This window comes from Lutra lutra, chromosome 7 (genome assembly GCF_902655055.1).
Source record: "Lutra lutra chromosome 7, mLutLut1.2, whole genome shotgun sequence".
Lineage (NCBI taxonomy): Eukaryota > Metazoa > Chordata > Mammalia > Carnivora > Mustelidae > Lutra > Lutra lutra.
This window is the reverse complement of record NC_062284.1, coordinates 45868114-45894781: the sequence shown is the minus strand read 5'-3', so window position 1 is coordinate 45894781 and position 26668 is coordinate 45868114. Positions and strand designations below refer to the sequence as shown.

General features: G+C 38.1%; 1 protein-coding gene across 2 annotated transcripts in view; it reads left to right on the top strand.

Moving 5' to 3' along the window:
- Positions 1 to 582: 582 nt before the first annotated feature.
- CLPX (caseinolytic mitochondrial matrix peptidase chaperone subunit X) overlaps positions 583 to 26668 on the top strand; it is a 44638-nt gene continuing 18552 nt past the window's right edge. The window contains exons 1-6 of one of the 2 annotated variants that reach the window (XM_047737519.1): positions 584 to 865; positions 13294 to 13454; positions 14440 to 14557; positions 21686 to 21840; positions 23592 to 23751; positions 25339 to 25380. In XM_047737519.1, the coding sequence (XP_047593475.1) occupies positions 787 to 865; positions 13294 to 13454; positions 14440 to 14557; positions 21686 to 21840; positions 23592 to 23751; positions 25339 to 25380 (715 nt within the window). In that variant the 5' untranslated portion in view covers positions 584 to 786. Of the gene's footprint in view, positions 866 to 13293; positions 13455 to 14439; positions 14558 to 21685; positions 21841 to 23591; positions 23752 to 25338; positions 25381 to 26668 lie in introns of both variants that reach the window. The other variant, XM_047737520.1, reaches the window with a different exon arrangement.

Sequence of the window (26668 nt, the reverse complement as noted above, 5' to 3'; positions counted from 1 at the left end):
TATCACCACTTGGCTTGAAAGATCAAGAGGGCTGTCACCCAACAGCTGTACTTCGAGGGAATAGGTAAAAATACCGCTTCCAGGTTACAAGTGAGGAAACTAAAGAGAAGGAGAAGATAAGGTACGTAAGATGTGGAATCCCCAGGGGAAGGAACTTATTGAATCTGAAGCATCTAGCAGCAGCCAAAGGATATTGAAGAGTACTGGGGCTGACTAAACCAGCGGTCTCACTTTGACCTTCCCCCGCTACCAACCGAAAAAGGCGGGACTGACCGCGACCAGTTGGGACTACAACTCCAAGCATGCATCTCTGAGCGACCTTAGCATATTTTTCGATGCTGGGAGAATTGCATGTCGGGAATTGTAGTTGTCCCGATTGGGGCTGGCCGCCGGCCGTAACATGCTCATTGGCGCCCAGGTCACCGCCCCCTTCCCCTCGCTGCTCGTCAGTGTATCACGCATGTACACGCAGAGCGTGCCCACGCCCCTCCCTAGGCCTAGGACGCAGGCGCGCGCACGCTCCCCGGGCCCGGTAGGCGGACGGGGGGTGGGGGGGGGGAAGGAGGAGGGGAAGGGAGGGAGGGAGGGGGGTTAAGTGTCTACTGAGTAGACGGTAGTCGGGTACGAAGAGCGCGAAGGCCTGGCTGCGAAACGGGTGAACTCTGCACTGAGCCTAGGGTCGGCGGGAGGGTCCGGAGCCAAGTTAGTGCGCCCTGCGTAAAGGAGTCGGGCCGCTGAGACCCGGAGGGCAACAGGGGGCAAAGCCCCGGCCTAGGCCCAGCGGAGATGTCCGGCTGCGGCGCTTGTACTTGCGGCACGGCCGCCGCGCGGCTCATCAGCTCTTCGCTGGCCTCCGCGCAGAGAGGTAACGAAGTAGTCCCTCATCTGAGCCAGTAGTGGCCCGCGAGTATACCGCCCGCAGGGGGGATCCCGGGGAGGGCAAGAGGCTGGCCCCACCCTGAGGGTGTGAGGGGACGCGCGGCTTTTCGCCTGTCCCTCCCCCCCCCCCCCCCTTCCTCGTGGGATGGGGCTTTGCCAGCCTCTGGGGCAGCTGGTTCTCAGATTTGAAGTAAATCCCTTGTGCTCCCCTGCCCGCGCGCAGTCAGGCCTCTTGACTTTGGGGCCGGAATGTGGCCACTTAGCAGAAACCCTGGAAGAGGCACGAAATGCTCCTTTCGTTAAAAAGTGTCCCCACACCCTACTCGGAGGTCCGCCGGCTACTGCCTCCCAGCCCGGCAGTGGCTTCTCCTGCGGAGTCGGGCCGGGTTCCCTTCCGGCCTGTCGGGTGCTCCGGGAAGGACTCGGGTGAGGGGCTGCCACTGTTGGGGCACCCCTGGCGGGGCGTCGAGCCGGCCGTCCCGGGCGCAGGCCGCGCGAGAGCCACCGTGTCACTGTCATTGTGCGGCCGCTTACGCCGGGGCATAAGCAGGGCTTACAACCAACCCTCTCGAGGCGCCGGGGAAACCTCGCGGCCGGCAGGGAAGCGGCCCGGGTGACTGGGGAAATTTCCGCAGAAACTGTTTTTGAAGTACTTAAATGTCTCAGCAGTCTTTGGCCGGTTTTCCCAACTTGACGGACCGATATAGTTTATTAAGTGTGGCGCTTGTTTACCTTTACTTTCTGTTGATCAGGAACTGTTAAACAGTGTCATCCCAGCCAAGAGATTCCGGAAAAGAAACCATTTTCCTCTTCCGCAGATCTATGAATATCAGACTAGAGGCTAGATGTAATCACTTTTAGACAAATTCGTTTTATTTTGGCTTGTCAATTTAGGATGTTTGGATAAATTTAAAAATCCCATTTTCCTGTATTTTAGGTTAATATAAATGCCCTTAGCATTTACTAAAGGTGTATTTTGGGACAGTTTAGTTCACAAAGCGGGATTAAATAAAGTAATGTGGGCAGAAGCATTTGTAAAGTAATACAGAAAAGTAGTATTTAGTTTCAAGACATTGTTAAACCTGAACAAGCAGATGTCTTTATTCCAGGAATTTGGGTTGAAACTGTTTGAAAGTGACATTTAAATTCATTTATTTGACATCTTTTTTTGGGACTCTACTATGTACTGGGCCCTGTTTTGGTGCTGGAGATAGAGTGGTTAACATGTCCTCATTTGCAAGTTTAAAATCTACAGAAGTAGGCAAAGAATAATATCATTTCTAGAAGTGGGTAAAGTGTGTTTGTGTTCCATTTGGGCAGGGAAGACTTCTTTGACAGAGTTCTTTATCTGTTGCAGTGAGTTGTGCCATAAAATTGAATCATAGGGGGTGTGTGGTAATTCTTTTATTTTCAGAACAGCCACTGATTTAAAAATTTAATGTATTATTAGGTGAAGCAACACAATTTAATGGCTTTAGATATGATCATCTATTATTAAAAGTTTGTCAGAAGTTTTCAGAAATATTGAACCATTGTGTCTGCTGTAAATTAAGCTTAAAATGTGGGACATTACTTCATGTCATTGTGGAATTTAATATTTTTATATAACAGTGAAACAGCAAATGGTTTTCACATTGATTTAAGAGTTTCTCAGGGCTTCATTAACGTAAAATGTTTATTGTCCGTAGTAGAAACTCTTAAAGTGTAAACTAGTCTGCAACATAGAAATAATTTTCTTTAAGGTTAAAAAACTCCAGGAAGGTTATTTTTATTTAGGATTCTTGAAAAGAGGAAGAGAGGCAAAAGAGAAAGAAAAATCAGAATTGAACTTTAGCTAGTTTGTTATTCTTATAGAGTTAAGAATTTTAGCAATATAATATAGGTAAAGAAAAAATTTAATCAAAGTAGTCTTATACCATGAAATTATACAATGAAGTAAAAAGATTTCAGACCTCTCTTGAAGTGTAGTGCTATTCTCTATTTCCATTTGTTAGACTTAAAAAGAAAAATTTTTAAAGTTTTTAAAAAATTTATTTGACAGAGAGAGTGAGAAAGAACATGAAAGGGGAGAGGGTCAGAGGGTGAAGCAGGCTCCCTGCAGAGGCGGAGCAGAGAGCCCGTTGTGGGTCTTGATCCCAGGGTTCTGGGATCATGACCTGAGCTGAAGGCAGTTGCTGAACCAGTTGAGCCCCGCAGGCACCTTAGACTTTAAAGTTTTTAAGTGGTAGTTTGAAAAATTATTTGGTAAATTGTCATGCTTGATACAGGATGTTTTCTTTTCCTGGTTGGCTATGTGTATCTTCAATTTAATGTGTTTTCCTACTGTTCTCATTGAATATGAAACCTATAGTACAGTAGAAACTTTAAATATTTTGTCTACCCAAATTTCTGATACTTTTCAATCTGTATGTATTTTTGTACATATGTATAAGTATGTATATATTTTAATGCGTTTTTCATATATGTAAATTTGGATTCTAAATATGTACATTTAGAAATGCTTGATTCCATTTGTAAAATTCTGAATGATAGTACTTGGTCTGAATTTGGTTGTGAGAAGTGTGGAATCACATGTAACTCCCTTGATTTTTGGCTCTGTTCTGTCCATGTCCAGTGAAAGGGTGTCACCTCATGAGGGTGTAAGTGAAGATGTGAAGATGCTCAAACATGTTGATGTCCATAATTTTCATGATAGTTGTGTAATGTGCCTACCTTGACAGCTTTTAGCCAGATTTTAAGTCTCTCTCTTTTGTTAAATACAGTATGAATTAAATAAGGCAAAGTGAATAAATGATAGTGCATCTTTATTTCTGCAATTGCAAACTTTTTTTTTAAGACTTTATTTATTAGAGAGGGAGAGCCAGCACAAGCAGGGGGGAAGGACAAAGGGAAAGGGAGAAGCAGACTCCCCACTGACCAGGGAGCATGATGGAGCAGAGCTCCATCCCAGGACCCTGAGATTAAGACCAGAACTGAAGGGAGCCACTTAACTGAATGAGCCACCCATGCACCCCTGCGAACTATTTCTTAAACATTTCTCTTTTCTTGGCATATTCCTTTTCAGACCAGCAGACTAGCTTTAGTGAAAACTCATCAAACATTTTTGAACTTGAGGAAAGCTATTATAGGAGTGATGTTATTTTTCTTCATTCAGAAGTCCTCAGGGATGCCTGGGTCACTCCGTCGGTTGAGCATCTCACCCTTGGCTTTGGTTCAGGTCATGATCTCAGCATGGTGAAATCAAGGCCCAAGTTGGAATTTGCTTGAGATTCTCTCCCTCTGCCCAGTCCCCTCCCCCGCCCTCAGCACATGTGCATTCTCTCTTGCAGATAAATCTTTAAAAATACATATATCATTTAAAAAGTATTCAGAATTCAGGAAATAATAACTTGGTCATAAAGTGAAAATTTGAGGGGCGCTTGGGTGGCTCAGTGGGTTAAAGCCTCTGCCTTCGGCTCAGGTCATGGTCTCAGGGTACTGGGATCCAGCCCCGAGTCCAGCTCTCTGTGCAGTGGGGAGCCTGCTTCCTCCTCTCTCTCTCTGCCTGCCTCTCTGACTACTTGTGATCTGTCAAATAAATAAATCTTTAAAAAAAATTAAAATCAAATGAAAAATTGAAATTAATAAAAGCAATAAGCATGTAAGTTGCTGGCATTATTTTTTTGTTGTTGAATTTTTTTTTCAATTTTTGTTAGAAGTTAGAGGCCAGGTGGTTAAGCAAGCATTTAACTTGATTTGCCATTTCATCAATTATTATACACTTAAATACTGTCACTTCAAAAAGATGGTAACTTAAAATTTTTCATTAGCTCTATTTCTAAAATTTAAAGGTCAGTTCATCTTTTAAGTTGAATCTTTTTTTATGTTTTTATTTTAAAGATTTTTATTTATTTAAGAGAGAGAGAAAGAGAGCATGAGTGGGAAGGGGGAACAGGCAGAGGCAGAGAGAGAAGCCAGTTTACCCCTGAGCGGGAGCCTGACCGGGTCTCTATCCCAGTACCGTGGGATCATTACCTGAGCCAAAGGCAGATGCTTAACCAACTGAACCACCCAGCGGCCCTGTTTTTTAGAGAATGCTTAGTTTAAGGTTGAATATAGGAATTCAAATATTTAAAAGTTGAATAAATTACTTTCCTAGTTCTTAATAGCCTAAAATCAATGTACCTTATTCTAGTTTTTCTTTTTAAAAACGGCTGCTCGGGGCACCTGGGTGGCTCAGTGGGTTAAAGCTTCTGCCTTCAGCTCAGGTCATGATCCCCAGGGTCCTGGGATCAAGCCCCACATCTGGCTCTCTGCTCAGCAGGGAGCCTGCTTCCCTCTCTCTCTCTTTCTCTCTCTCTCTTTCTCTGCCTGCCTCTCTGCCTTCTTGTGATCTCTGTCTGTCAAATAAATAAGTAAAATCTTTAAAATAAAATAAAATAAAATAAAATATAAAAACAGCTGCTCTAAAACTCAGAATGTTTTATTTTTATGACAAAAGTTTTGTAAATGGTTTAGCTTTTAACCATCTTCTCTTGTTGCTGCCAACTATTCTTTCGAAATATACTTTATAGAAGTACTTCCCTTTTATTATAGGGGTTTTTCTCCTGAGGTTCACAGGCCTCCAGTGTGTCCAGAGGGATAGAATTCAGAAGTTGTTAATTTTATTTTCACTAATCACTAACTGAATGTAGCATTTCCTTCAATTTTGAATGGAGGCAACAACCCACAGTAGTATTTGCAGTATCTGTGAATTTGTCACCAATCAAAATCACAGATATTTTCTTACCACATTACAGTCGTGCGTATCTCAAGGTACTGTTGTGTATACTTTACACTACTTTGAGATCATGGTAGTTATTTAAAAAGCTGTTAAGGGGGCATCTGGGAGGCACAGTCTGTTATGCATGAGCCTTTGGCTCAGGTCAACCTCTTTATCCATTCATCTATTGTTGGACACTTGGGCTGCTTTCATAGTTTGGTTATTGTAAATAGTGCTACAATAAAACTCGGGGTGCATATATCCCTTTGAATTAGTGTCCTTGCATTTTTTGGGTAAACACCCAGTAGTAGTGGGTACTGGATCATAAGGTAGTGCTATTTTTAATTTTTTGAGGAAACTGCATACTGTTTTCCACAGTGGCTGTACCGGTTTGTATTTCCACCAGCAGCGTAGGAGGGTTCCTTTTTCTCCAAATCCTTGCTAAAGTCTGTAGTTTTCTTGTGTTTTGATTTTAGACATTTGACAGTTGTGAAGTGATCTCATTGCAGTTTTTATTTAATTTCCCTGATGATGACTTACATGGAGCATCTTTTTGTGTGTGTATTGGCCATCTGGATGTCTTCTTTGGAGAAATGTCTGTTCATGTGTTTTGCCCATTTTTAAAATTTAATTTAATTTTTTAATTATTCATTTATTTGACAGAGATCACAAGTAGACAGAGATAGAGGGGAAGCAGCCTCCCCGCTGAAGCAGGCTCCCCGCTGATCAGAGAGCCCAATGTGGGGCTCCATCCCAGGACCCTGGAATCATGACCTGAGCCGAAGGCAGAGGCTTTAACCCACTGAGCCACCCAGGCACCCCTTTTCTGCCCATTTTTAAGTTGGATTATTTATTTTTAGAGTCTTGAGTTGTATCTGTTCTTTATATATTTTAGATACTAATCTTTTATCAGTATGTGATTTGGGAATGAAAATCTTCTCCCATTCAGCAGGTTGCCTTTTAGTTTTGTTGGTTATTTCCTTCACTGTGCAGAAACTTTTATTTTGATGTAGTCCCAATAGTTTATTTTTGCTTTTATTTCCCTTGCCTCAGGAGACATATCTAGAGAAATGTTGCTATGGCTGATGTCAGAGAAATTATTGCTTGTGCTCTCTTCAAGGATTTTTATGGTTTCAGGTCTCACATTTAAGTGTTTAATCCATTTTGAATTTACTTTTGTGTATGGTGAAAGAAAGTGGCCGAGTTTCATTCTCTCAAGTGTTGCTGTCCAGTTTTCCCAATACCATTTGTTGACTGTCTTTTTCCCATTTTGTGTTCATTCCTGCTTTATTGAAGATTAATTGACCATATAATTTGGGTTTATTTCTGGGTTTTCCATATTGATCCAAGTATTTGTTTTTATGTCAGTTCCATACTGATTTTAATTACTGCAGCTTTGTAGTATAACTTAAAGTTTGGAATTGTGATACCTCCAGTTTTCTTTTTCTTTTTTAAGATTTCTTTGGGTATTTGGGGTCTTTTGTGGTTCCACATAAATTTTAGGATTGTTTGTTCTAGTTCTTTGAAAAATGCTATTGATATTTTGATAGGGATTGTGTTAAATCTGTAGATTGCTTTGGGGTAGTATGGATGTTTTAATAGTATTCTTCCAACTATAGTTTTCAGAGTATAGGTCTTTTCACCTCTTTGGTTAAGTTTATTCCTAGATATTTCATTGTTTTTGGTGCAATTGTAAATGGGATTTTTTTTTTTTTAAATTAAACTTTCTGCTGCTTTTTTTTTTCCCCCAAAGATTTTATTTACTTATTTTGATGGTGGCAGGGGGAGCAGGAGAGGAAGAAACAGGCTCCTTGATAAGCAGGATCCCAGGACCCTGGGATCATACTCAAACTGAAGGCAGACATTTAACCAACTGAACCACGCAGGCACCCCTGCTGCTTCATTTTTTAGCATCCAGGGAGGGCTACAGCAGGTTTCTGTACATTGATTTAGTATCCTGTGACTTTACTGAATTCATTGATCAGTTCTAGCTTTTTGGTGCAGTCTTCAGAGTTCCATATATTTAGTATCATGTCATCTGCAGATAGAGTTTTACTTTTTTACCAGTTTGGATACCTTTTATTTCTTTATGTTGTCAAATTGCTACAGCTAGGACTTCCAGTACTGTGTTGAATAAAAGTGGTAAGAGTGGACATCACCTTAGGGGAAAAGCTCTTAGTTTTTCACCATTGAGTATGATGTTGGCAAAAGCATATTTTAAAAATATTTTGATAACTACTTCAAATTGGTTTCCTTTGTTATGTATTTTATTCTGTACATTTAAAAACATTATTTTGAGAAGGGGTCCATCCATACACTTTACCAGACTCCCAAAGGAGTTCATGGCACAAAAAATGTTTCAATCTCCTAATGACTACAGTGATTTCTGTGAAGATTATATAACCTTGGTGAGTAACTAATCATTTAAACTATTCAGTATGGTGGTTTAAAAAGTGTAGTTCCCTGGGACGCCTAGGTGGCTCAGACGGTTGGGTGTCTGCCTTTGGCTCAGGTCATGATCCTGCAGTCTGGGTCAAGCCCAGTGTCAGGCTCCTTGTTTGGCGGGGACTCTGCTTCTCCCCCTGCCTGCCGCTCCCCCTACTGTGCGTGCGTGCTCTCCCTCTGTCAGATAGATAGATGGATTGATTGATTGGTTGATTGATTGATTGTTTGTGGTTCCCAAGGTTGTTCGGGTGATTCAGTTGGTTGAGTGTCTGACTCTTGTGTTTTGGCTCAGGTCGTGATCTCAGGGTTGTAGATTGATCCCCTTGTGGGGTTCCATGCTCACTGGGGAGTCTGCTTGAGATTCTTTCTCTGCCTCTCCCTCTGCCCCTCACCATGCTTTCTCTTTCTAAAATAAATAAATCTTTTTTTTTTTTTTTTAAGATTTTTATTTATTTACAGGCGCCTGGGTGGCTCAGTGGGTTGAGCCACTGCCTTCGGCTCGGGTCATGGTCTCAGGGTCCTGGGATCGAGTCCCGCATCAGGCTCTCTGCTCGGCGGTGAGCCTGCTTCCCCCCCCCCCCCCATCTGCCTGCCTCTCCGTCTACTTGTGATCTCTGTCAAATAAATAAATAAAAACTTTAAAAAAAAAGATTTTTATTTATTTATTTGACAAAGAGAGACAGAGAGGGAGCACAAGCAGGGGAGGGAGAAACAGGCTCCCCGCAGAGTAGGGAGCCCTATTCGGGGCTCAATCCCAGGACTCCGGGATCACGACCCAGGCTTAAGGCAGATGCCCAATGACTGAGACACCCAGCCACCCCTAAAATAAATAAATCTTAAAAAAAAAAAAAAATGTGGTGCCCAGACCATCATCATTAGTATAACCTGGCAGTTTGTTAGAAATAAATTGTTTGGTCCAACTTCAGACCTTCTGAGTCAGAACCAGGGAATATTTCTTGCAGTCTGTTTTTTTGTTTGTTTGTTTTGTTTTTTTGCAGTCTGCTTTATTTTAACAAGCTCTCCAGGTAATTCTGGTGCATGCTCAAGTTTGAGAAGCACGGGTGTAGTATTTATGGCATCTTCTTGGTACAGCCCATAGAGATAGAATGTTAAAACTGCATCAGGGCTAGCAAAGAAATTTTTTTTTAAAGATTTTGTCTATTTGAAAGAGAGTGAGTGAGAGAGAGAACATGAGCGGGGAGAGGGGGAAAGAGCACTAATTTTTTTTTTCTATTCAGAATAAGTAGACTTTAAAAGGATCATGTTCATAATTTTTTTTTTTAAGATTTTATTTATTTATTTGACAGACAGAGATTACAAGTAGGCAGAGAGGCAGTCAGAGAGAGAGGGGGAAGCAGGCTCCCTGCTGAACAGAGAGCCCAATACGGGGCTCGATCCCAGGACTCCGGGATCACGACCTGAGCTGAAGGCAGAGGCTTTAACCCACTGAGCCACCTAGGCGCCCCCATGTTCATAATTTTTATTTCTCTTAAATTCCTGAAGATAATTTCCTTTCAGCTTATTTTCTAATACCATTAGATATTGTAAATTGATAAACAGTGTTTTGAAAGATATATTTTATTGTAAATGGGATATAATACACTGTGATACTTTAGGATTAAGTTTTATTTATTGATTGATTTTTTAAGATTTTATTTATTTGTGAGAGAGAGTGCGTGCACACAAGGAGGGGGGAGCAGCAGGCAGAGGGAGAAGCAGGCTCCCTGCTAAGCAAGGAGCCCGGTTTGCGACTCCATCCTGGGCCCCTGGGATTATGACCGAAGCCAAAGGCAGACGCTTAATGGACTGAGCCATCCAGGCATATCAGGGTTAAGTTTTATTCTAAAACATCCAAGTGCAAATAGTCTTAATGTAAAGCTTGTTGTAATTGTAGTTTTCTTTGTGAATACATTGTAAAGGTTCAATAAAAAGTTACATTTGTTACATAGATTATAATAAATTATTCTATTCTGCCATTCGTACTGATTTATGGATATTTTCTTTTTTTCCATTTTTAAAAAGTTTGAATTCCTTTAATTAACATATAATGTATTGGTTTCAGAGGTAGAGGTCATTGATTCAACACTCTTATGTAATACCCAATGCTCATTACATTGTGTCCTTAATGTTTATCACCCAGTTACCTCATCTTCCCACCTCCCTCCCTTCCAGCAACCTTCAGTTTGTCTCCTTTTTTTAATTTTTAAAAATTTTTTATATTTTATTTATTTATTTGACAGAGAGACATCAATAGAGGGACTATAAGCAGGGGGAGTGGAAGAGGGAAAAGCAGGCTTCCCGCTGAGCAGAGAGCCTGATGCTGGGCTCCTGGGATCATGACCTGAGCTGAAGGCAGACGCTTAATGAACTGAGCCCCCCAGGTGCCCCATTCAGTTTGTTTCCTATGATTAAGAATTTCTTAGAGTTTGTCTCTCTCCCCGGTTTTGTCTTGTTTTATTTTTTCCTCCCTTCCCCTATGACCCTCTTTTTTGTTTCTTAAATTCCACACATGAGTGAGATCATGTGATAATTGTGTTTCTCTGATTGACTTATTTCAATTTGCATAATACTCTCTAGTTCTACCCATGTTGTTGCAAATGGCAGGATTTCATTTTTTTGATGGCTGAGTAGTATTCCATAATTTATGGATGTTTTCAAACACACACAAAATAGAACAAGGGACACCTAAATACCCGTCACCCAGCCTTAGTGTCCATTAACTTTCTGTATTCTTGATTTCATCTATTCTTTCCCCCATTACTGTTTCTAGATTTGCTTTTTAGATTGACATAGTCTTTAAACCATATTATATCCTTTGAAAAACAGTAATGTGTAGCTTAAAATTCATGAACTACCTTAAATCTCATTCTAATGAGAGTAATGACTATCATTTACTGCAAAAAAAAAGGAAATATTACACTTGAGAAAATTTGAAATGTTTTTTGAAAACATCACTTAAGAAAAACATCAAATGTAGTTTATTTTTTTAAATATTAATTTCAAGTTTAATAGTGTTAAGCAAAATTTTCCAGCCTATGAATTAAGGACTAGTACGTCATAAACCTTAATCCTTTTTTAGTGCTGCTTGTGAATTTATATAGAGATGAGAAAATTTACTTATATCTTTCCTGATAACTTTGATGTTTTTACTTTTGTGTTTTTTGGGATTAGAAATGTGCTAGGGCAATAAATAGCTTAAAAAAAAAAAAAAAAACTAGTTCTAGGGTGCCTGGGTGGCTCAGTGGGTTAAGCCTCTGCCATCGGCCCAGGTCATGATCTCAGGGTCCTTGGGATGGAGCCCCACATCGGGCTCTCTGCTCAGCGGGGAGCCTGCTTCCCCTTCTCTCTCTGCTTGTCTCACTGCCTACTTGTGATCTCTCTCTCTCTCTGTCAAATAAATAAATAAAATCTTAAAAAAAAACTAGTTCTAACAGTGTACACAAATGTGTTGGAAAACTGGAGTTAATAAAGTCAGTCAGTTATATAACTAAGCAGTTGCTTTTGAATACTTTGCAGGACACTATTTATTTTGTTCATTTTTTTTTTTTTTTTTTTAAAGAGGGAGAGGGAGTGGGGAGGGGTAGAAGGGAGAGAGACCAAATCTTAAATTACACTCCATGCCCAGCACAGAGCCCAGTGCAGGGCTCAATCTCACAACCCTGAGATCATGACCTGAGCTGATGTAGAGAGTCAGATGTTCAACCGACTGAGCCACCCAGGTGCCCCTTGGAGGACAAAATTTTAAACCAGTTTTTGTGTTTGGATACAATGTGTACATCTGTGCATAATCTCTTAAAAGACCTAACAGGTATAGAAATAAAAATTTAAAGCCTGAGTTGAGAATTTTGCAGGGAGTAAAATGAGGGAGATAAAATTAGTTTTTTTAATTTATTTAACTATCAACTTTAAAACCTTGCCCACTTTTTGTTACTACCTGCTAACCGCTAACCGTGTTCTGTTACACTGCTGGGAAACTTTCTTCTTTGGCTATTCATTAAGATTCATTAATGTATATTAGCTTATGCAGGGTTGTGAGTAGCCCTACAGTACTCAGTACTGAAACCTGTGGAATTTTTTTAACCTAAGACCATTTGATATTCTTGTGTGGGGAACATGCTTTTAAAGATCAGCTTGGGAAATGCTGCCTTAGAGTATGCAGTGTGACTCTTCTGCCACTGTCTGATTTATTTAGGGGTTTATTTTGTATTTATATGAGAAAAACCAGGGGTCAGCCAACTGATTCCATGGACCAAAACTGGCAACACCCATTTGTTTACATATTGTTTGTTTTCATGTTCCAGAGTAGTTAGAACTGAGAGTACAAGGCCCAGAAAGCTGGAAATATTTATTATCCTGGTCCTTTACATAAAAAGTTTGCCACAGAAGTCAGTGATTAACCTTTACCTTTTTAATAATTTTAACTTCCAATATGGTAAAAGGCTAAAAAGTTGAAAATAGGGGCACTTGATGGCTCAGTAGGTTAAAGCCTCTGCCTTGGGCTCAGGTCATGGTCCCAGCTCAAGTCATTGTCCCAGGGTCCTGGAACGGAGCCCCATATTGGGCTCTCTGCTTAGTGGGGAGCCTGCTTCCCCCCTTTCTCTGCCTACTTCTGATCTCTCTCTGTCAAATAAACAAAATCTTAAAAAGAGTTGAAAGTATAGTGGTTGTACAGTATTCGCTGAATTGAGATTTTTTTTTTATAGGATTGAAACATTTCATTAAATAGTTTAATGAACAGTGCATAACTTTTTAAAGAACATTTGAAGTTTCTTTTCATTGTTGCATATATTACCCCCAGTAGTCAGAAACAGCTAAGAGTTTATGTCCGTTGCTTATTTTCATTGGTAGAAATACTGTAAGAATAAGAATATAGAGTGTAAATGGCCTTTTCCCCCTGGAGGTGAGGCAGATGTTGAGTTGCTTATCTCACGTACTTTCAAAGAGCCACTCATTGTTAGAACGGTGTGGTCTTTCCTCATTTCCAAGCAACAGGCCCAGACTGAAACACCTTTATTTACCTGGAATCTGTAGGCCCAGGTCTGGCCTATTTTTAAGGGGGTTTTGCCTTTGATGGTGTTACTATTTTCTCTACCATTTTGTTACTACTGCTGTGAAAACTAAAGCTTTTTCAACCTCCTTTATACTTAAGGAACATTTGTTTTCAGGGAATTTATTGAAGGCATGTTAATATTTGAGGTGTAGACTAATAAATTTCATTGTATTTCCAGGTATCTCTTGTGGTCGCATTCATATACCCGTTTTAGGAAGGCTTGGGACCTTTGAAACTCAGATTCTACGAAGAGCTCCCTTTAGAACCTTTACAGAAACACCAGCATACTTTGCTTCAAAAGATGGGATAAGTAAAGATGGCTCTGGAGATGGAAATAAGGTATTTAACTTTGTTGATGTCTATATACATATTTGAGTTCTTTCCTTCAAGCAATTAAATGTAATAATAGTATTCTCTGTTCTGTCAGTTTTTATTTTTTCTGTAGGAAATATGAAATATATAAGATGATATGAAGAATGTCATGTAATTATATTTTGTGTTTTAGTTTCAGCCATAAAAGTTTTATAAGCATTGCACTTAGCAGTAGGTAAAATTCCTAAATGCCAGAGTAATAAAGAAGCTACATTAAATAATCTATGCAGTCGGCGCTCTGTAGGAGTGAATTAGGAATAGCCATCATTTCCTGCTTTCACACAACTCTAAACAATTCATGGTAGTATAAACCCCACTTCATTCTCTACCTAAGTTTTTGGTATCTATCTCTTAATGTTGGATTACTCTGTAGTTAGCAAGTAGATGGTAGGTGATTGTATTGGGTCAGTGAATTATTATCAGTTTTATTATGAGAATTTCACTAACACTCGAGTTAATGTTATATGCAAGACAAAATGCTAGGTGCTTTCATATCTACACTTAATCCTAACAGTGATTCTTTAAAGTATGTAAAATTATCCCCATTTCAGAGATGAGTAAAATTAGATTCAAGGAAGTTAGGAGTCACTACTTATCATGATAATAACTCCCAATTCAATTTCACTGAAATGTATTTTACCTGTAGGAACTTTTTTTTCGTAGTGTTTATTGAGTCATGGAAAGAAATCTGTTTATACATGCTGGGTCATACTATTTGAAGAAGAAATACAGATAAATATATGTGTTTACTAGACTGGTTTTATTGTTCTGGTAAGTAGATCTTTGATACCAATGGTAGCAGAGATATAAACTGTACTAATAATTCCATTCTAGAAATTATGAAAATTGTAAGATTAATTACAACCTATCTTCCTTATATTTAAGTTACATGTAAAATGGTTGTCTGAAAGTAATATTGACATTCTCTCTTTGTCTCCCCTTCTAACATTAGAAATCAGCAAGTGAGGGAAGCAGTAAAAAATCAGGCTCTGGGAATTCAGGGAAAGGTGGAAACCAGCTGAGGTGTCCTAAGTGTGGCGACTTGTGCACTCATGTAGAGACCTTTGTGTGTAAGTATTGCTCTGTTCTTTTTCTCTACCTTGTCTATAAATCATAGACTGCATAGAAATATATCAGTTATATAAGCCAGAGTAATGTTCTTTCTGAACTTCCATGATTCTCTCTTATGTTCACCAGATAACTAAAAATCCCCAGGACTGGTGATACTTTGCATGGCGGTATAAGAAATAATTTAAGCAAACTATTTGCTTCTTTATTGTGTGTGTGTGTGTGTGTGTGTGTGTGTGTGTGTGTGTGTGTGTGTGTGTTTATTTCAAATTTTGAATTTTGTGAATATTATGTTAAAATGTAGGAGAACCAAGGCTTATTTATTTAGTTTATTACTCTATACTTGAAATAACCTGTTGAGTATCTCATATTGTCAGATAGGTCAGTCATTTAGACATTAAGGTATTTTCCCTCTCTGAGTAACCACGGGAGCCAAGGCCTCAATTCTAGAAAGTGTATGATAATTATGAATGATTCAGACACTAAGAGAAGGAAGAAATCAACAGTCCTACTTCTGCTGTTAGTGTCAGTGCCTCTCTCTGGATACAAAGATGCTACTATAGATCTTTTGTTTCATGAATCAGATAACTCATTTCCTACATGATCAGAGTTACTGGTAAGGATTCAGGAGTAAATTACATTGTACTAGCATGTCAGCCTTCCCATATAGTCGAACTGTGAAAAGGTCAATGGTAAGGTTTGGCACAAGTTTCAGTTTCTCATGATTAGCTGGAGAGAACTCTCTGTATTCTAACCCAAATATTAAGACTTCAGTTACAGTTTCACATTTATCATTAATATTAATTGACCAATATATGAAAAAAAATACTGTTATATGCAGCATACATAGTTTTACAGTTTTGGAAAGACTTTTAAAGTAGTTCCATTCTAGGGGCACCTGGGTGGCTCAGTGGGTTAAAACCTCTGCCTTTGGCTCAGGTCATGATCCCAGCGTCCTGGGATCCAGCCCTGCATCGGGCTCTCTGCTCAGCAGGGAGCCTGCTCCTCCCCCCTCCCCTCTCTCTGCCTGCCTGTCTGCCTGCTTGTGATCTCTTTCTGTCAAATAAACAAATAAAATATTAAAAAAAAATAAATTAGTTCCATTCTATAGGTGGAATATTTGAGATTCTCTTCATGGTGTTGCCTTGCAAGAGAGCAAAGAGAATAATCAGTTTGAATGAAAACATATTTGGTTGCAAAATAAAATGAAAGAACAGGATGTTATGATTTCCAAATAACGTTTGCTATTGACAAATTTGGTGTGAAATAATAGAACTCTAAGAGGTCTGAGAATTGTTCCGTTCATAGAGGCAGTGTCATATTAACAGATTTTAATCAAGAGTTTTATCTTTCTGGGGGTGCCTGGGTGGCTCAGTTAAGCATTTGCCTTCAGCTCAGGTCATCTCAGGGTCCTGGGATCGAGCCTCATGTCCAGCTACCTGCTTAACAGGTACCTTCCCTCAGCTTCTCCCTCTGCCACTCCTCTTGCTTGTGCTCTCTCTCTCTCAAATAAATAAATAAAATCTTAAAAAAAAAAAGTTCATTCTTTTTTTTTCTTCCAGAGAAAGATTTCAGTCTTTGTAGATTGAAATCTTTCCTTAGAATAAACTTTCCTTACAGTAAACCTTAGAGCAAACTTTCCTTAGAGTAAAAAAGGAGAAACTAATTTTTTTTTTAATTTTTTTATTTTTTCAGCATAACAGTATTCATTATTTTTGCACCACACCCAGTGCTCCATGCAATCTGTGCCCTCCACAATACCCACCACCTGGTGCCCCCAACCTCCCACCCCCCACCCCTTCAAAATTCCCAGATCGTTTTTCAGAGTCCATAGTCTCTCATGGTTCACCTCCCCTTCCAATTTCCCTCAACTCCCCTCTCCATCTCCCCTTGTCCTCCATGCTATTTGTTATGCTCCACAAATAAGTGAAACCATATGATAATTGACTCTCTCTGCTTGACTTATTTCACTCAGCATAATCTCTTCCAGTCCCGTCCATGGGGAGAAACTAATATTTAATAAATGCCAGTATATACAGTTTTATTCTCACAGTCTTATTTCTGTCAGGACAAAAAAATGAGAATATCCTCATTTTTATAAGTGAAGAAGCTAAGATTTAGCAAGTTTAACTTATCCAAGGTCACAGAGCAGTGATTTGCTATTCAGAAGTTCCTATCCCATACTTTTTCCCCCCTAACATTTATGCATTTATTTGAGTGAGAGAGAGAGCACACAAGCAGGAGGGGCAGAGGGAGAAAGAGAGAGAATCTCAAGCAGATTCTGTGCTGAGTGCAGAGCCTGATGCGGGGCAGTCTCGCGACCGTGAGATCACATCCTGAGCCAGAACAGAGTCTGGACGCTTAACCGATTGCACCATCCAGGAGCCCCTCTCTCATACATTTTTAGCAGCTGGAATTGTCTAGGGTTAAACTGGCTGCTATTGAGATTAAATTTATTTTCCTTTTACACAGTGTTTTCAAAACATGGCAGGTTGTATTAATCACTGAGAGTGGTTGTTAAACATGCAGGTTCTCTCCTTCCCTAGAGATGAGATTCTCTAGATGTTGAGTGGTATCCTAGAATATGTATGTTTAACAGTGAAACCAAGTGTGGGAAAAACTCTAATGTTATTTAATCAACTCAAGGCTGAGGTTGTTTCCTTTGGGAATTCTAATTGGGGAGGTGGAATGTGGGAGTAGAGAATGGGGAAGAAAAAAAGGAGAGTAGAGATACTTAAAGATAATTTAGTAAGCCAACATCTGTTGGGACAGCCACTACTAGGGTCCTGAAAATAAACACAGATGAACATGACACTGTCCTGTCCTCTGGAACTTTACCGCACGAGAGTGATAGGCCCCCAACAGTGAGATATGGCCCCCCGTCTTGATTTTTCTGACCCAATATATAGGTCTCTTTTGAAAGCTGAGGATCTTCTTTGTCTACTCACTGAAAATTGAAGAGTTTTGTTGAAGCGCAGGTTATTCCTTTTGTTTGAATCTACATTTATTTGGTTATTGGCTCATAAGCATCTTTTTATGTACTTTTTGATCTTTTATCTTTTTTTGTTGTTGAGTTAGAAGAAAGAATTTTTATTCTGAGTACTAGACCTTTATCCAGAGATTTGATTTAAATATTTTTTCTCATTCTGTAGGTAGTTCTTTCCTTTTAAATACTGTATAGCAGGAGTCAGCAAACTTTCACATGAAAGACCAAATAGTAAATATTTTAGGCTTTGTGGGCCCTGTAGTCTGTGTTGCAAGTATTGTCCTGTGCAGTTAAAGTGGGAAGCAGTCAGAGACAATGTAAATTAATGAGGTTCGCCGTGTTCCTTTAAAACTTTGCATATGGACACTGAAATTTGAATTTCGTTTCTTTTCCTGAAGTGTAAAAACTATTAGCTCATGGACCTTTCTGTATATATTCCACCTCACAAGTATATTTGTACTGATTTTTTATGTTCTTTTACTGCGGTATTACTTTTGTTTGACTTTGTTGAAATAAAATACCATTTTTATAGGTAGCATTATGATGCATAGAAAATCATCAGAAATTGAAATAATAGTATCTGAGATTTTTTCTTTTTAGAGAGAGAGAGAGAGAGAGCAGAGAGAGCACAAGGGGAGAGAGGGAGAGAGCAAAACTTTTAAGCAGGCTCCACCCTCAGCATGGAGCCTGACCCAGGGCTCCATCTCACGACCCTGAGATCTGAAATCAAGAGTCAGATGCTTAACCAACTGAGCTACCCAGGCGTACCCATATCTAAGGAATTTTTTATTATAAGTACTCATATATACTGTTCTTTAGTTTTTTTTGCCTTTTAAGTATAGTTTCCCACCTTTTTTTTTTTTTTTAAGATTTTATTTATTTATTTGACAGACAGAGATCACAAGTAGGCAGAGAGGCAGGCAGAGAGAGGGGGAAGCAGGCTCCCCGCTGAGCAGAGAGCCCGATGCAGGGCTCGATCCCAGGACCCTGGGATCATGACCTGAGCCGAAGGCAGAGGCACCAACCCACTGAGCCACCCAGGTGCCCCGTAGTTTCCCCACTTTTATATAAGGTAGAATCTTTAGTTGTTTTTATGAAGGCTTACTGTACTTACATGTCTTATACAATAGGAATTAAACTTTTCTGTTTGGTTTAGAGATTTCCTGTTGGACCCTGAAACTTGTTAAAAGTCATGAACTTTCATTTAAACAAATCTGAGAAAGTTTTTACTGAGGTTGTCTTTTTGTTACACTATACAAGGGTGTCTACTGGGATTAGTACTCTGCGTATGAAGGAATATAGTAGCATGCTTGTAGTAATCATTTAAAGGAAAGTGGTTTATTTATCCCCTGATAATTTAACAAAATTAGATTTTGCCACTTGTCTTCAGGAGTAAAAAATAAACATTGCAGTGCTTACTATTTTTTTTTTCCAAAATAGCATTTTGATAAATAGAATTGTATGTGGGTATATGTTGAACATGTTTCATTGTAAAATTGATATTGTGATATTTGAGTAGGATGTAAACAACCCTTCTAAAGTAAGCAAAGAGGGGTGCAATCTGTTTAGTCTCTTTCCCTTTGACCTAATTTCTTTAGAGAAATACTTTGTTCTTGTGTTTGCAAGCCAGATATTCCTGTCATTCAGCCTGAACTAGATCAGAGGCATCTCTGCCCTTTAATCCTTGACTTGTTTACCATTAATAATAGCTGTAAAGTGATGCTTCCTTTTAAAGTAAAGGCATTGACTATCTTTCCCATTGGTGGAGAATGATGATAATGTATTGGGGTTTGTGTGAATCCAAAGTACTTGGAATAGCTTGGTCTTTTTCTTTAGTATTTGTAGGTGATCAGTACATAGAAAACATGGATGATCTCTCTTCTAGTTTAAAATTTGCTGCTAGGGGCACCTGGGTGTTACTGGTCAGTTAAGTGGCTGCCTTCAGCTCAGGTCAGGATCCCAGCCAGGGATCTCCCCCTCTCTCTGTGCTTTTCTTCTCTCTCTCAAGTAAATAAATAAAAAATGAAATAAAATAAAATTTCCTGCTAGAATTTATCCAGAATGTAATTTTGATTAACCTTGTGTTTAAGAATATATACATAAATATTAAATTGATTGACTTAATAGATTTATTTTTGAAATACAGAATTGTCTTTTTTATTTAAGTTAGATTATTTCGGGAAGATATAGGTGTGCTTACCAGTATAGTTTTTCTGGTAATCTATGGGTAGGTAGTTACAGTATTTCCAAAGGAGAGATTCTCATAGTTTTATTTTTTTTAATTCTTTAATTTAAATTCCATTTAATTAACATATACTGTATTATTAGTTTCAGAGGGTGAAATCAGTAATTCATCAGTTGCGTACGACACCCAGTGCTCATTCCATCAAGTGCCTTCCTTAATGTCCATCACCCAGTTACCCCATACCCCCTATGTACCTCTCCTCCAGCAACTCTCAGGTCGTTCATAGTTAAGAGTCTCTTATGGTTTTCCTCCCTCTGTTTTCCTCTTATTTTTCCTTCCCTTTCCCTATGTTCATCTGTTTTGTTTCTTAAATTCTACATACGAGTAAAATCATACGATATTTGTCTTTCTCTGACTGACTTATTTTGCTTAGCATAATACCGTCTAGTTCTGTCCCACATCGTTGCAAATGGCAAGATTTCATTCTTTTTTTGGCTGAATAATAGTGTGTGTGTGTGTGTGTGTGTGTGTGTGTGTGTGTGTGTACATACCACATCTTTATCCATTCATCTGTCAGTGGACATCTGGGCTCTTGCCATATTTTGGCTATTGTGGACATTGCTGCTATAAACATTGGAGTGCATATACCCCTTCAGAGATTCTCATGGTTTTAAAAAATTATTTTTCTTTGCAGTTTTAGCTATCTAGTTAGATTACACAAAGGTAACATAAAAATGTATTACCCAGACCTACCAACATATAACTAATTCCTGTGTATCATTTGTTCTGTATCTGTTAGTAATCTGTGTGAGAGTCTCTTCTGTGCTTTCCAAGGTCCCTGGTTACATTGGTAGAGTTAAGCTTGGAGAAGATATAAGAGTATATGTCCATATACCTATATCCCATAGGTGTGTTTTAGAAGGAGAGAGAAAAAAAGAAATGACCTTTGGCTTAACACAGGATATTCTATAGCTGATGCATTGATACTGAGGTAACCCTTTCACCCTCACCTTTATTTTTTAATTTTTCAAAATTTTTTGCACTCACTTTTAATTGTTCCTATGTTGTTTTCAAAAGCTGTATGATTATCTTTAAGTCAATATGAGTGAGAATGTTATTTTGTTAGTTTCTTAGTGGTTTTTAGGTCAAAGAAATAGGAACTAGTGGAGTTGTTAAAAAATGAAAATAAGGAAGGCATGAAACAGTTTTATATATTTACCAAGTCGTTTTTAAAAATGCTGATAGGGGGTACCTGGGTGGCTCAGTTGATTGAGCGACTGCCTTCAGCTCAGGTCATGATCCTGGAGTCCCGGGATTGAGTCCCGCATCGGGCTCCCGGCTCACGGGGAGTCTGCTTCTCCCTCTGACCTTCTCCTCGCTCATGCTCTGTCTCACTGTCTCTCTCTCAAATAAATAAATAAAATATTTTTTTAAAAATGCTGATAGGTTTGAAAAGAACCTAAAGAACATATATATGTATATATATATATATATATATGTTTTTCTCACATTTTTAGGGATTAAAATTGATTTCTCTCTTCTAACTTCTGTGTATATTTGAAATTTTTCATAAGAAAATCTTAGAAAAATAGAAGATTTATTTGTGATACTTTTCACATTTTTTTCATTCAAGTATTTCAGTAAAATAAATGATTAATATTTTTCTAGTGGTTATTTTCTAAATTAAATTTAATGAATGGAAGTTGAAAGAACATTAGCCAATCTTTTCTCTTAATAAAGTATATCACAAAATGAAAGAACCTAGTGGAAAATCAGCAAAATGATTTACTGAACTCGTCTGTTTGTATCATCTATCTTAGGTATAAACTAAGTTGTTTATTGTGGCTAGTGGAGTGAATTAGTTTTTGTAAAGTACATAGCTTTCATTTACCATGAGTCTGTAAGGTTAAACACTATTTAAATTATTTTTCCTTGGCTGACCTTTCTTTCCTTTTACAGCATCCACCCGTTTTGTGAAGTGTGAAAAATGTCACCATTTTTTTGTTGTACTATCTGAAGCAGACTCAAAGAAAAGCATAATTAAAGAACCTGAATCAGCAGCAGAAGCTGTAAAATTGGCATTCCAACAGAAACCACCTCCTCCCCCCAAGAAGGTATAAGTCTTAGCTTAGTCCTTTAAGCACTTTATCTTGAAAACATTTCATTGTTCTCCTCTCCTAGTTTATATTGGATCTTAATACTAGTACCTAAACAGTCTTAAATTTTTAATATGGACTATATCTGGCTCAATTCTTTTTGATACTTGAATTTTGATACTTTGAATTTAGGTATGGAGTCCATTGTCATGATTATGGCATTCAGTAACAATGAAATATAGTTGGATTATTATTAAAATAGTGTTAATACTAAATTAATCTAAAATTATATCCATAAAATGGAGCAGCTGTGGATTTATTTTTCTTAGTTTGGGCCCCTAAATAATACCAGCCTGCAATTTCTCCCTGTAAATTAGTCTACTTTATGATAAAGCAGCCTCAGTCTAACAGTGGAAGCAAGTAATTTTTTCACGACTTGTGTGCCAGGGATGTCCTGGATAGTGCTATGGCTTTTGTGGTGGGGGCTCCTTCCAAGAGTCTCAGATTGTGATCTGGCCATATGAAACATGGCAGAATGTATCACCCGCTCCATTGGCTACTTGCTTGCTTAGATTATTTCTTACCCTCTGCCTCAGTGTAGCTTTTTTCTGCTGTATTAAGACACCAGTGCCTTTATCTCTACCTCCAAATGTGCTGTGGCAGATTTAATAATTCATGGGTATAATTTGTGAGGAATCAAGATTTTAAAAAACTATAATAAAATGCATACGGTCAGCAACTAAAGAATTTGTCATGTAAAAATAGTGTAATGAAAAATATAGCTATTAACCTTTATATCCTCCACTGATTTGTATAGACTTTGGACATCAGAGTTCAAAAATAGGTAATTTAACTATTTTTGGAAGTTAATATTAACAGTTAATTTCTATTTAGTAAACCCCAGGTTCCAGGTTGTTAGCAATATCCAAGTATGAGACAGAGCTTTAGTTTCCAACAGTAAATTTTTTTAGATTGCCATTTAGATAAATGAGTAGCTTTAAAGTTAATGCCTGAGAAAAAACTGTGAATATTCAAACATACACATGCTGGTAATGGCTTTAGTTATATAATGCTTTTTTGAAAATGGTAGTTTTATAATATGTTATTTTTGTGAAGAATATTATTCCTATGTTTGAGAGAGGTATAGAAAGGATTTATTTTAATGATTTCACACTAATGGTGATATCGTTAGACCCATGGTGGCATATGTAGTTATTCTAAGTGACTTTAATAATTAACTTTTTAAAAATTAGGATTAGGGGCGCCTGGGTGGCTCAGTGGGTTAAGCCGCTGCCTTCGGCTCAGGTCATGATCTCAGAGTCCTGGGATCGAGCCCCACATCCGGCTCTCTGCTCAGCAGGGAGCCTGCTTCCTCCTCTCTCTCTGCCTGCCTCTCTGCCTGCTTGTGATCTCTCTGTCAAATAAATAAAAAAAAATAAAATCTTTAAAAAAAAAATTAGGATTAATGGCATTGTGTACAGAATAGAAATTGACAGAACATTAGAAGAGTACAGTGATACTTTGTTAAGCTAAAGAACAAATGAATTGTGTTTTGTCTGCTTAGGTTTGGGGACTCTGAATCATTGGCCATGACTCTGAATCTGAATATGGCACTATGGCCATAACCTATGGCCATACCTTGGCATTTTGTTTTTGATGAGTCTTTGTACAAATTTAAAACTATAAACAAATGTGCTCAGTGCATAACTTCTTAATGTGTGTGTGTGTTTGTGATGGCTCATAGTAATTAATTCATAACCATTTTTCAGATTTATAACTACCTCGACAAGTATGTTGTTGGCCAGTCATTTGCTAAGAAGGTGCTTTCAGTCGCTGTGTACAATCATTATAAGAGAATATATAACAATATCCCAGCTAATCTGAGACAGCAAGCAGAGGTTGAGAAGCAGACGTCATTAACACCTAGAGGTTAGTGTTTTGATAACTGACCAAAAAATGGTGATTACTCTGCTTAGAGGAAATACTTATTTGCAACTCCTTGCTTTTGTCCTAAAATGCTTTTAGTATAGTACAGCATTTTTTAAAGTGCAGGCCTCTTTCCATTAGTGGATCACGAAATCATTCTGGTGGATTACCAACAGCATTTTTTTTTTTTAAGTTAATAGGTGTGAATAGAAAATAGCAGAATACATTAACTTGTAGTTACATATTCTTTCATAAAACTTTTCAGTCACATGTGCATGGGTTTTGAGTCACAGAGTAAAATGTATTTCTCAGTGAAAAATGTTTGAAAGTCACAAGAGTAGAGATTGAGACACCATCTTCGAATTGTAGACTTCACCACAACTAATTCCTCATGACTGAATCATCATGTGTCTTGGTCAGAGATATATGAAGATAGATGATAGATGATAGAGATATGTGAAGATAGAGATATATAGAAGATAGACAATAAGATAGATCACAGAACCTATCTCACATTCTTTGCTTTTTAGGGCCCAGCTGCAGAGTATAAGGCAGATTTGCGTAATTCTTATTAATAATAGATTCTAATATACCAATATTTTATAATCTCAATTCACTGTAGATAATAATATGTTATATTATTAATAGAATGATAATTTTAAAAACTACGAATAGAGTAAAATGCAAATTTTTTAAGGTGTGTTTATTTTTAATTGGTGAGGAGCCCTGATTTCTTACTTAGGCCTATGATCTATCATTTTATTTTATTTATTTACTTTTAAATATATATTTTTTTAATTTATTTGAGAGAGAGAGTACAAGCAGGGGGAGGGAGGGGCAGAGGGAGAAGCACACTTCCCACTGAGCAGGGAGCCAGATGTGGGGCTTGATCCTAGGAACCCGAGATTATGACCCAAGCTGAAGGCAGATGCTTAAACGACTGAGCCACCCAGGCACCCCTGTAATCTATCATTTTACATTCTTTAAGTCATAATTTTATAATTTGAGGGAATTCTGAATAGTTACATATTATAAAAATATAATATCTTTTGATTATTTTTGGTGGCTTATTGGCTCACAGTTCACTTGTTGAACTTACTCTAAGATAGTTATATGGTAGTATCAGTTTTTTATTTTTAGAAAGTGTAAGCCATAATAATGGAAGACATGGAATCTTCATGTTTATGGAATCCAAATAGCACTGTCTAGTCATGAAACAAAATGAATTTTTTCTGGTCCCTTCAGTCAGCAAATCATTGGTAATCCATTCTAGGTTGGGAAGGCAAATGGTGTGTTTATGGTATGAGGGATTTAAACTTTTGTTGAAGCCTTAAATAATTAGTACCCTTTTTTAAATACCACCTTAGTATTTGACAAGTGTGAATGTTAGCAATTGGACATCCATTGTTAATACATTTGGATTTTTTTAATATAGAAAGGATATAACGTATAGATTCTTTCATACTGTGAAAAGCTACAAAAACAATGAACACATTCTTATGTATATTTGAAAGAGGGCAAGAAGTGAGATATTCCTTGTTTGTTCCTCTAAACTAAACAAATACATATTTTCATGTTGTCCTTTCTTAGAGTTAGAAATAAGAAGACGGGAGGATGAGTACAGATTTACAAGTAAGTGACCTCTCCTCAGGTCCTCCTCTGTAATAATTCTTCCTTTTGAGATTTAACTCAATGAAGTATGTCAGCAGTAACAATGGTAGACCTATATTTGCTCATGTATTACCAAGAAAGATATTGTATGTTATATGAACATGTTTATGATACATGATGGGAGGTAAAATATTTTTATATATAACCTTGTAACAGTTTTTCATAGCTAATTTGTGTAGTTTGTGTATGTTGGGTTACTTCAGATATTTGTAACATAAACATCTTTTCAGTTGTGATATTTCTTAAACCGTAGTGCAGAGAAATAAAATACATACAGTTTTTCTCTATAAATATAGACCTGCATGCATATTAACAGGAATAGTATTTTTTTTAATCTGTAACTTGCTATTTTATCTTTTTTTCCCCATACAATTAGAGTTGGCCTGCTTATATGTACCAGAAATTTTAGGGGAGGCAGGTTATCTCTTAGCTTTCCTTTACTAGAAACAGTTTTTATTTGTGTGTGTGTTTATGAAACCTGGATAGCCTTGCAAATTATGAATAAGCCTTAACTCACTGTTTCCAACCCTGGATTGCCCCTCTAAGCATCAGATGGTCTGATGGAGGGTATAGAAGGACCTGACCTTAAGGATTATGGCCATTCTGATGTCTTGCATCCATTCCTTTGGATGTGGCTATGTAGTTGCTGCACAGATGGTAAAGGTTCATAAAAAGATTCACACAGCCTTTGTTTCAGTAATTAAAATAATGAACAAATAATAGATAAACCCCTGTGAACACCTTTCACTTATACGTTTGGTACTTTTGCCTTTGAACCAAGATATATTATTTTAAAAATTAATTAATTAATTTAGAGAGCACAAATGACCTGGGGAGAGGGCAGAGAGAGAGAGGGAGAGAATCTCAAGCAGGCTCCACAGCTAGCACGGAGCCTGATGAGGGGGTCAGTCTTTTGACCCTGAGATCATGACCTGAGCCAAAATCAAGTCAGATACTTAGTGGACTGAGCCACCTACCCTCCCCTGAACAAAGATATTTTATATATCTATTATTTAAAGTATACTGCATATATATGAGAACGTAACTAGTTAATCAACTCTGGCATAAGAGCTATTACATATAATAAAATTGCATTGTCTCTAGTAACACTTGAATTGTATGGAAATAATGATTATATCATACATGGTAGAGGAGCACCTACGTGGCTCAGTCGGTTAAGTGTCTGCCTTCAGCTCGGGTCATGATCCTGGAGTTCTGGGATCGAGCACCACATGATCATGCTCCCTGC